Source organism: Lycium ferocissimum, chromosome 11, assembly GCF_029784015.1.
Source record: "Lycium ferocissimum isolate CSIRO_LF1 chromosome 11, AGI_CSIRO_Lferr_CH_V1, whole genome shotgun sequence".
NCBI lineage: Eukaryota > Viridiplantae > Streptophyta > Magnoliopsida > Solanales > Solanaceae > Lycium > Lycium ferocissimum.
Window position 1 is genome coordinate 65,505,953 of NC_081352.1, and position 11,256 is coordinate 65,517,208.

Genomic DNA, 11,256 nt, shown 5'->3' on the forward strand with positions numbered 1-11,256 from the left:
TGCCTTTGTGTCAGAGAGTACCTACGGGTTCAATTCCGGGGTTCTGGGTTGATTGCATTTTAACATTAATTTGTAGGTCGTCCAATAACAGAAGACCAACAGTTGAATGCTTTGAGTCATCTGTTTCTATATCTTGACTAGTCATAGTTCCGTGGTCATGCTTCAGAAAGTAATCTGTTCATTGACCAATGTTCATTTACCAATTTTAATTGCAAGGTCTCTTAAAAATGCAAATGTTCATTTCCTGAGAGGTATGACGAATTTAATTGGTAAAACCAAGAACTTAAGGATTATAAAGGTACACAATACCGCGAAGGGCAATTCGTAGGAATACCCTTATTTCGGGGTGGTCTTTAATTTTATCTGACGTTTTGGGTTCGAACCCCAGCAGAGTTTAAAAAAAAAAAAAAAAAACCACAAGACAAGATTTCATAGCAAACTATTCCCATTCGGGTAAAGTTGTGCCTTGAGACATAACTTTTTTAGCATCCCAGCTGAGAAAAAAAAAAAAATTCTCAATGCAAGGTTTCATAGAAAATTATGCCTATTCAGGGTAAAGTTATGTCTTACGACATAGTTCTGTAGAAATTAGGTTATCCTACAAAATTATGTCATAAGGCATAGTTTCTGTATAGAAGTTATGGCTTAAAACATAATTTTTATATAAAAGTTAAGGCATAACTTTACCCTTGTCCAGCATAGTTCTGTAGAATACTCCAGAGTTATGCCGTAAGACATAAGGCATAATTTTGCCTCGAATAAGCATATTTTCTATGAAAATCCTGCCTTGTGAATTTTTTTTTTTAACTCTGTTGGGGTTCGAGCCCGAATCTCTGATTTCGTAGATGCGCAAATAAGGATACTTTGGCCACAAATTTTCATTAAATGAAAAGTAGGGGACAAAAATTAAAGACCACAGATTTGAGGGCCAAAAGTTAAAGACCAGTCCATATGAAGGACAATCTGCACAATTTTTTTTACTGCAGGCATGGGCAATTTGGGCACAACCCAAGTCGGCCCATCGAAAAGTTGGCCTGATGTGGGTGGGTCGTTGGCACAAATGGCCTTCTTTTGGGCTGGTCTTTAATCTTTGTCCCTCCTATCTTATTGTATTTTTACTTGACATAACTACTCCTCTTAATTAGATATTGTACCTTTTTTAATATTTAAGTTTTCTATATTATTCAAAATTTACATTTCATAGCTACTCCACCTTTTTTTAATTAAATGTGTTGCCCCATAATTAAATGCCCCACAATAAGTTTTGGACGTTTTAACTTCATCCCACCCCATCGTTTTCACACCTATTTTCAGTGTATACAACCGCTTTTTACTCAACATCGATTTGTATTTTCTGTAAAAACCAGTTCACGGTGATTCTTCGTATTTTGAAAACGCGAATACTTCATTTTTTTTAATTTCGTTGTATTTCGCCGTATTTCGAAAACGTGAAAATCGACTCCTGTATTTCGTTGTATTTCACCGTATTTCAAATCCAGAATTGTAATTTTGCAACTCCAATTGTTAGAACCTATTATCAATTTTCCTATTTTTTATCCTTCAGTCATTTAAGTTAATGGTAAGTGGACGAAATTATCCCTCCCATCCCACATAGCTTAGTTTTCTTCTCCAGTTCATCTTCTTCCCCAACTTCATCCTTCTCTCCTCCTTTAGATTTCAAATCCAAGAACTCCAAGTATCAACAAAGTGGAGTTCAAATGTTGTCAGATCTCATATTGTTAGATCTGAAGGAAATAATTTAAGCACGTGCGTTTTGTAATATGAAAGTGTCACCATATTGAGAAGAACTCATTTTGTTTCTTTTGCTGGGTCACGAACTCCATTTGGATACAGGAGAACACTTTGAAATTCAATTGGTTTTTGTTGATTGGAGTAATAATGTGGGTGATAAAATATATGGTATGTGCTGTGATTTTTGGTGGTGGAAGAATGAATTTGGTGGTAGGTAATGAATTTGGTGGTGGTGGGTGATGAAATCAATTGTAATTGCTATGATATTTGGTGGTGGAAACAGTGAATTTGTTCATTAATGTGTATAATCTTAAATTTAAGCTATTAATTAATAAGACAAGATTTATTTTCAACTATTTTGCCTCGAGGCATAACTTTTATTATATACACCTACATATTTTGCTCAATAGGGCAAACTTCGCTTGATTATTATTCAATTTATTTTTTTATATAAAAATTCAACTACTTTTGCCTCACATTTTGCCTTAAGTTATAAGGCAGAACTTGACTAACTTTGAAATATACTTTTAGGCCTTAAGGCAGAACTTGACTAAATTTATTATGCCTTAAGGCAGAAATTGATGAACTTTTGGATATAAAATTTTGACTAACTTTGGAACATAATATTATGCCTTAAAGCAGAACTTGACTAACTCTGGGATATAAATTTTATCTAAATTTGGAATATAAAATTAGGCCTTTAGGCAGAATTTTACTAATTTTGGAACATAAAATTAGGCCTTAAGGCAGAACTTGACAAACTTTTGGATATAATTTTTTGTCTAAATTTGGAACATAAAGTTATTCCCTAAGGCGTAATTTGATTAACTTGGACACTTAAAGTTATGCCTTAAGGCCTAATTTGACTAAATTTGAAATATAAATTTAGGCATTAAGGTCTAACTTGACTAACTTTAGAATATAAAGTTATGCGCAAGCGCTAACGACTAACTCGAATATAAAGATAGGCGCCTTGCGCCCAACTTTACTAACTTTAGAATCTAAAGTTACGCCTTAAGGCCTAACTTGAATAACTTTGAAATATAAAGTTATGTCTTAACGCCTAATTTGACTAACTTTGAAATATAAAGTTATGCTAATAACTTTGGAATATAAAGTTATGCATTAAGACCTAACTTGACTAACTGGAATAACAGAAACATATTTTCAATCAATAAGTGAAATCTCCCAGGAGGGATATCTATATGTATGTGGGATGCAAAAGAGATGGCCAGAGAAGTATAGTCCAGGAGCAGGTACGTGCTACTTATCCCCAGAAGAATTTAATAGTGAATGATTTTACATCTGATTGTACTGAATTTGAATTATAAACCTGATGGCTTTCTTATTATTTTTTGTTAAATGGTTGTTGTGTTTAAATCAAATCCAGGAGTTGGCCGACTCAACCAAAGCAGAGGCTATTGTGAAGAAACTCCAAATGGATGGTAGATATCTCAGGGATGTTTGGTAATCATTAAGGCCTTGGTCCTTTTGTTTTACTTATAGCAAGGTCCTCTCAATTGCTTCGAGTTCCAGCCGTAAAGATTACAGTCAACAACCAATGTGAGAGGAAAGGCACGTCTCCCCTTGAAATGGGTGGGATAAACCACATCGTACGCTTTAACCTTATCTAAAACCTCCTATAGAACGTATAACATACAAGCATAAGAACCGAACGTTTTCTCTAAAACAAAATAATGCCCACAACAACTCAAGATTTGCAATTGACGACCACAAGGCGGCATCTTCAGAAGCAATTAGCAAAAATATTTAAGAAAATTACGTAAATAATGATGGAACGTATTAGTTGCAATTGTCAACTCTTGGATAGCATTAGGTGTTTCTTGGAATAAAGGAGGTAGACTTGTAAATCTGGTCAATAGAACCTTCAGCTGGGAGAGAGTAATACCATACGATAGAATAAAAAAGAGGATGAAGTGGCAGAGGAAGAGAAGAAAAGGAGTTGAAGAAGAAAGCTTAGGCTATTTGGGATGGAAGGGTATTTGCGTCACAAAAGTTTTATTAAATGAAGGCAAGAACAGAAGTCAAATATTTTAAAAACGAAGGATAAAAATTAAAGACCACTCCTTTTGGAGGACACTCGCTCAAAAACTTGATATGGGTTAAATAAGTCCAAATTGATCCATAATTTTTTTTTGGTTTGATATAACCATGACAAAGAGAAAAGAGTTTTGTTAGTTTTGTTTGATAAATAAATAAATTATAAGAAAACAAACGAATAAAAGACCAACTCAAATTGGACACAACTATTCAGCAATTTCCCTCAGTCGTAATCCAATTTCCTTGTGTCTCTATGTGACAGGCGTGACTACATTTGTGGGGAGTGCATCTAAGTCCTGGTCAATTGTATCCGTCATGACTTTCTTTTGTGGGCAAAACACTCTGATGGCCACGGCCAGTAGTATTTGTTTGACTCAGAGGCAATACTTTTCCTATGATGATGCTCACCATATGTCTCGTTCTCATGCAATATTAGGGTTGCCAAAGTGAGTGGTTTAAAATTCAAACCCCTCTCAAACGTTGATAATTAGCAGCAGTCAAATGTATCGTGATTAATTCACTGAGTTTGTATTTCAAATACAACAACAACAACATCAACATCAACATATTCAGTGTAATTACACAAGTAAAGCCTGGGAAGGGTAGGATATATGCAGACCTTACCTCTACTATGTAGGGTAGAGAGACTGTTTCCGATAAACCCTCCGTTAAAAAAAAACGTAGTTGATTCAAATGAAGACGGGAAATGTACCCTTTAGTAAGACAGTTAAGACACTTAAGAACTTGATAAATAAAATAAACTTGCATCTTCTTTAATAGCTGGATTAAATGTGTTCAACTTTTAAGATTTTCAGCATTAAATCTATTGTAGTGTTGAACTATGGGTTTAGATTTAATATTTGTTGAAAATTTAGTAAATTTTAGTATAATCTCCGTGTCGAAAGTTATAAACTTAGATGAACCAGTAGCCAAAAGGCTACATCCGCCCCCGATGGTCCTAGTATTCGCTGGCTGCATTTGTTGCTTTCAGAAGTTTTTCTGCGAGTGCATGTTTCACAGCCAAAGACAGCTATGGACCATAACGAAAGATCATACTGCTTCCACGAGCCTTCATTTCTATAATATTTCTTTTTATCCCTATGATGAATGCCTTGGCTGGAAGTTTTGTGAAGCCATTGGAGTTGTACCAATCAAGTATGTAACAGCAATCAACTCCACTTATATATAAGTCAGCCAACAAAAAAGATCATTATTCAAAATTAATTGTCATCATAAAACTTATCGTTTTTCAAAGTGTACGATAAAACTTTGTGTCATGACTTATCCTCACGTTCGCGCACACGCTATTTACTGTTTTGACTTTTGACCAGTTTGGACAAAACGATAATATGAATGCATACCGAGTGGAAAGAACGAATAGTTTAACAATTAGTACAGACTCATATTCGGTAATTAATACATAAATTAAAAATGGTTAAGAAACTCTCAAAAATACTCAAATACTCATGGAAAAGTGAAGAGGCACATAAGGCAATAAGTATTCCCAAAGTTTAATATGTGTGCGCTCAACTTTTTGTGTTGTTTGCCTAGTATTAAGATTGAAGCTTTGAGACAGAAAATATTGAGATGGGCTTATGGCTTTTGACTTATGTAGCTATAAGCCAAAGTTAGAAATTTTAAGTTATGACTTTTGACTTATTTTTGTTATTTTGACTTAAAAAACAAGTGCTTAGAAGTCCTTTTTTATCTCAACAAACGCTCCAAAAATGGTTAAAAGCTATTTTGGCTTAAAGCCACCTAAAATAAGCCAATCCAAACAGGCTGTAAGACTTAATTAAACCTCTGATCATACGTAATCCATGACGATGTGTATGACTATTATGCGTTTTTCATACTTGTGTGTCTTCTGTCGGTGGTGCAGAAACAAAAAGGAAGTAAGTGAAATGCTCTTTAGAAAACAAATGCTCTTTAGAAAACTTAGACGACTAACTATAAAGCATTACCAGGTAACAATCAACGGCGGAACTAGAGTTTTGAGTTTAATTACGAGTTATGAATTTTAGAAAAAATAGCTTATTGAGTTCTGAATAAATTCTTTATATATAAGTGGATTTTAAAACACAAATAAAAAAAAAAAATCTGCGTCAAAACTATTGAGTTCTGCCAAACCTGTAGACAGACTTATTGCTACCCATGGTAAAATCCAATGATTATAGATTTTTTAATAATTAATTTTACATAACTAATGCAACTTTTCTGATAAAATACGAGCGCTTGCACACACACATCATTGCTGTATCATTTAAGCACATGTATCTATACGTACAACGAGTTAGCTTTATTTTTCCCCCCTTTCTGTTCACATCCCGCTACAAATATATATAGTGTGGAAAGCTAAGGTCGCGTAGGTTTCGCCCAAGACAGAAAAATTGAAGAGCATAAAGCTAACGCAAATTAAGCAAGATACCTCCAAAAGAGGGGAGAAGACCAAATTAAAGTCGTCCTGGTCAGTAAATACCTACTACCTACTCATTGCAGTCCAGATCCAATGAATCATGAAAAATATAAGTTTAACTCGCTTTGTACCTTTGTACTAATATTATTAGGTCACTCAAAAAACAATGGTCATGAATTTCTTATAATAAATAAAAATTATAAAGCCAAAACTTATTATGATGACATGTTAAGTACACGAATGGTATAAATATTTTAAACACTACTGGTATAGGTGAATAGAAAAAATATTGGTAGGATGCTAAGACGGAAAAAGACCCCCATTCCCATTGTACGCTGTGACCTTCTTTCTATCTCCATATTGTCACGCCTTTCATCTTTTTATTTTTATTTTTTTATGTCTAATTAGTTTATCGTCAGATAAAATACAATTTTTTTTTGCAAATATTTTCTTTTATTTATATAATAACTAATCATAGGAGATCATTTTTGCTGTATTGGGTTAAATGCGGAGGGTACAACTGTATCATTCCGGTTAGGACACGTGGGATAAAGAACAAATCGTAAGGTGAGTCAGGATTACTACCATCGGTGGTGGCAGCATGGTACCGGAAGAGTGACCAGACGGGTGGTGGAGTGTAACAGCTCCAGAAGAACTCCAACGGTCTTCCATTATAAGTCAGTCCAAGCGTTACAGATTCGGTGCAATCATGCTTTATGGCCCTCATCCTTGTTCATTATTGCCGTCTATTTAAAGCTCATTATAAGCAGGGGCGTAATACATGGAATATGCGCCCCTAACTCTTAGTATAATTGGGGATTGTCACTTCCATTGTAAAGGACACGAAATATAATATAATATACTCAGTTCCACTACAAATTCTTTGCTTAGCTTTTTTTCTTTATTGTGTTCATATTAAGTTCTGGTGCCACGTCGAGACCTAAATAAAGGAAGACGTCTGGGCCAATCGATTACTGCCCAAGCTTTCCCTTTATTTCTTGCTTATTCTCGCGTGTTTACATTATTTCTATATTAACAGTCTAATCTTACTAGTTACTCTGATCTACGTATCCCTGACCACGTCTATAAATTCAACTGAACCGTTTTATGGGTAAATATTTGCAACATTGCTAACTTCTGGAAAGCCACCCTTGTGTTTATTTGATTTCACCTTAGCCTATGTTGGTTTCCTGGAAATTGCCTCCTCTTGCAGTCACCTTTGTTTATTTAATTTTATTTTCTGCATGCACCACTTTGAATGACTACTGCATCTAGAAGATTTACCCCCCCAACAACTGCAGCCACTCATGAAACCAATTCCTTATTGAATATTGAGGTTTTGTGATCCACCAAATTATCTTCTATTTAATTTTTTCTGTAATTAATACTTTACATTTGAGTTTACTTTTATATTGGTTGAAAGCTTATTCCTTCGATCAGATTTATTCTGGTTAAAATGAAGCGTATACTACTTTTTGGATGTCCTTGTTCAAGACTTTAATTAATCGAGTTTTCCTTTTCAAAATGTTATTATCTTGGTCCGATGTGACTAGACATGAATTCCTCAGGAAAAACTTAGCTCTCAGAAGTATTTTTGACTTTAACAGCTTCGATTAATTCTCTTGGACAGAAAACTAAATAGTTTATGGAAACCACTAATTATGATTTAATTTTCAGATCCCGAATTCAAGCCAAACCATATTTCCAACCAAATATAAAGCAAAAAGGGCCATTAAAAAATGAGTAGATCCCACTTTATTACCCCCTTAACATTTAAGGGTTGGAAAACGATACCCCCTCCACATTTTAAATAGGAATTAAACTCCCTTATGTAGCATTTTCCGGTGAGATTTTCCTTTCTTCATAAAAAACTCCTTTTTTCTACTATTTAAATATCAAATAGCTCTTATTTTATTAATATATACCTTCACATCCAAAGGAATATAAGACCATTAGCTATAATATTGCTTTGATATCTATATAATAAAAACTAAATATTTTTACCTAAATAAAAACCTACAAAATTTGTTGCGCACCTTCTCTTCAGCATAAATGAGGTCCAACAAGGATTTTTGATGTTTTTAACTTCTTCTTCTTCTTCTTCCTTTTTTTTTTTTTTTTTCAACATAAAAATTTAGCCAAAAAAATGAAGTTTAATTAACAAGAATATGTCAAATGCAAAAGTTGGTTTAGTTGTTTTTCCGAACACCCTGATTGAAAATCTTGAATCTGCCACCAGTGGTTTGAAGTCATATATCCTATGCACCCTGAACAATCAAACTAAAAGGTGACATTTTCCTTTTTGATTGTTGTAAGTTGGACCTTATTTTTTAGCTAAAATTTTATGTTGAATATGCTGGGGAGAAAAAAAAAAAATCTAAGCCGCATATTTTGTACGTTCTTGTTTAGATAAATATATTTTGACTTTTATTATATAGATATTATGGAAAAATTATATATAATGGTCTTATATTTCTCTGGATACGAAGGGACATATTAATAAATAATAGTTACGTTTGTATTTTAATTCTAGAAAAAAAGATCTTTATGCAAAATAAGAAAAATCTCACCGGAAAATATTACTTAAGGAGGTTATCGTTCTCATTCAAAATGTGAAGGGGGTATTGTTTTCCAACTCTTAAATGTTGGAGGGGTAAAGTGCAATTTACTCCAAAAAATATTTAATAACTAAAGTGATACATATGATATCAAGTAATTCCAAAGCACGTGTTACAAAGCTTAGCATTCAGTAGAAAGGAATAATAACACAATATTACTACTAAAATAAGTATGTTTTAACAAAATAAATCAAAACAAGAGGCGACTTAAGTATTTCAAATCACACGAGAAGTAGTATTGCGTGTTGTAGAAAAAAAAATTTAGTCGACAAGTTTTTGAGGCTGTTTTTCTCTCGTTGAATTGTCAATGTATATCTAGTTCACATGATGAGAAAATGAGAAATTTAAAAAAGAGAAAGAAGATTATTCAACAGAAATATAAAACATATTTAAACCCACGTGACACTCACGTGTCAATAAGGAGCCCGGCTAAGGGGGCGGCAGGTGGGTCATGATCGACTACCCCTAACTGTAGCATGTACCACAGTACAAGTCATTTACTTTGACCAGCCAAATTTATGTATTACTAGTACTAGTATAAATTTAAAGTATGATCCAATGTTTTTATTCTTCTCTTCTTCCCAAGTCTTTAATCTACATAAGCTTTTCAAAAAGTACTCTTCACTTTGTCTCTCCTCCTCTCTACTTTCTTTTTATTTTGTATGGGCATGAGTGATACCATGCCAAACCCCACCAATTGGGTACAATTCTACCAACAAGGCCAACCTCAAGGATCGCCACAGACCACTATGTTCTCTGACGGACGTGTCTCTGATGCCACGGTTGTCACCACCACTGCCACCTCCATAATCAGTACTCCAGATCATCACCACGGACCATCTGATGGCCGTGTTTCCAAGCCTATAAGACGACGATCTAGGGCTTCACGACGAACACCAACCACCGTGTTGAACACTGACACGGCTAATTTCCGTGCTATGGTTCAGCAGTTCACTGGTGGCCCTATTGCATCACAAGGGACCTACTTAGGTTTCGGTTCCAATAATATTCATCATCAGCAAATTGTGAACTCAGTTACTACTGCAAATTCGGGTGCTTACAATAATAATAATATTCAGTTTCAGCAAACACTGCCACAAAATCAATTGCCTTATATGTTCAGCTCATTGGGTACTAGTAGTCGTCCTCCATCAGTTGTTCAAGGTCGTGCTGATAATTTTATCCATAGGGCTACTACGTTGGTATCTCCTAGTGAGAGTGGATCTTCACCTTCTAATGAGAACAAGTCTGAAAATAACTTCATGTTCTGATTAATTAATCTGATCACACAGATTAATTTTCATCTGTTTATTTTTGGCAACTTTCAACTTCGGCGGCTTGGGTCACTTATAATTTTATGCGACTTTGTGATTCCGTCGCTTTCTTGTTTTTTTGTTCTAATTTTTCACTTAGTGATGAACACTTGTGTACATAACTCCTGACAAAGAGCAAGATCCTCGCTGCTTCCTTTGATTTTACTTTTACATAGTATACTATTTAAATCTGTTTACATGTATTTCCTTGTCTTTGATATGTAATTTTTTTTTGATTTCTTTATTTATTTCCTTTCGACGAAATACTGTTATTTGGAGTAATAGAGGTTTTATATATAGTCATTTCAAAGGGAATTCTTTTTTTTTCTTTCTATGTGCGCCATTTTTACCATGCGGTACGTATATAATTTCTATAATGTAGAGAATGTTGAAAAAATATTTGTTAATATCTCAAAAATAATTTTCATATCGTCAATTGATACTACTTTAATGGCTTACAATTATGATAAGAATTGGCTGTTGCCTAACGTTTATTTCCAGCCATTCAATGGCATTGATTAAGCATTATTTCTTATTTATTTTTACAATTGAATTCATAGCCTTTATGGCTTTTTATCGCAGATTGTCAATTTTCTTCTTTGGGATTTACACTGTATATACTATCTTATGTATGGTCATCTAGAGAGTGAAAAAACCAAGAAACAAACTTTCCTCTTCCGATTTTCTTTTTGTAGTGTTGGGTTTTTCTTTTGGTTAAATTTTTGTTAGATTTGGCACAGTACAGTCTTTGGAAGAGTTTGTTAATCCAGGGATACACCCATATCATATCGGGTAAATATCTTTAAGGATAGTACCTTTAATTGACGCCTCGTTTATGTGAATTCGTTAAAGTGATCGTGATCGAATATTTTCCGTAAGATTTCCAAATGAATATAATAACTGGACCATCAAATTCAGCAAGCTATAACTGCCGAATTAGAATCAATAGCCTACTAAGACGATCAGTTCATATAATCTCTATTTCAATTTATGTGACAATTTGGAACGACACATTTCTAAAATTGAAACAATAACTCTACACTTTTTATTTTACTCTTAATAAGAATTTTTTATAGCCACATAAACATTATGACAT

The 11,256-nt window shown here is 33.9% G+C and overlaps 1 protein-coding gene across 1 annotated transcript; it reads left to right on the forward strand.

The window, feature by feature from the left end:
* The first annotated feature begins 9,318 nt into the window (after positions 1 to 9,318).
* LOC132037933 (VQ motif-containing protein 22-like) lies at positions 9,319 to 10,475 on the forward strand. Its single transcript, XM_059428596.1, has one exon. The coding sequence runs from the start codon at positions 9,510 to 9,512 to the stop codon at positions 10,116 to 10,118; it is 609 nt and encodes a 202-aa protein (XP_059284579.1). The 5' UTR covers positions 9,319 to 9,509; the 3' UTR covers positions 10,119 to 10,475.
* Positions 10,476 to 11,256: the final 781 nt, after the last annotated feature.

Bases quoted from the DNA above. Each gene is read 5' to 3' on its own strand.
- LOC132037933 (XM_059428596.1), top strand. From the start codon at position 9,510: ATGGGCATGAGTGATACCATGCCAAACCCCACCAATTGGGTACAATTC.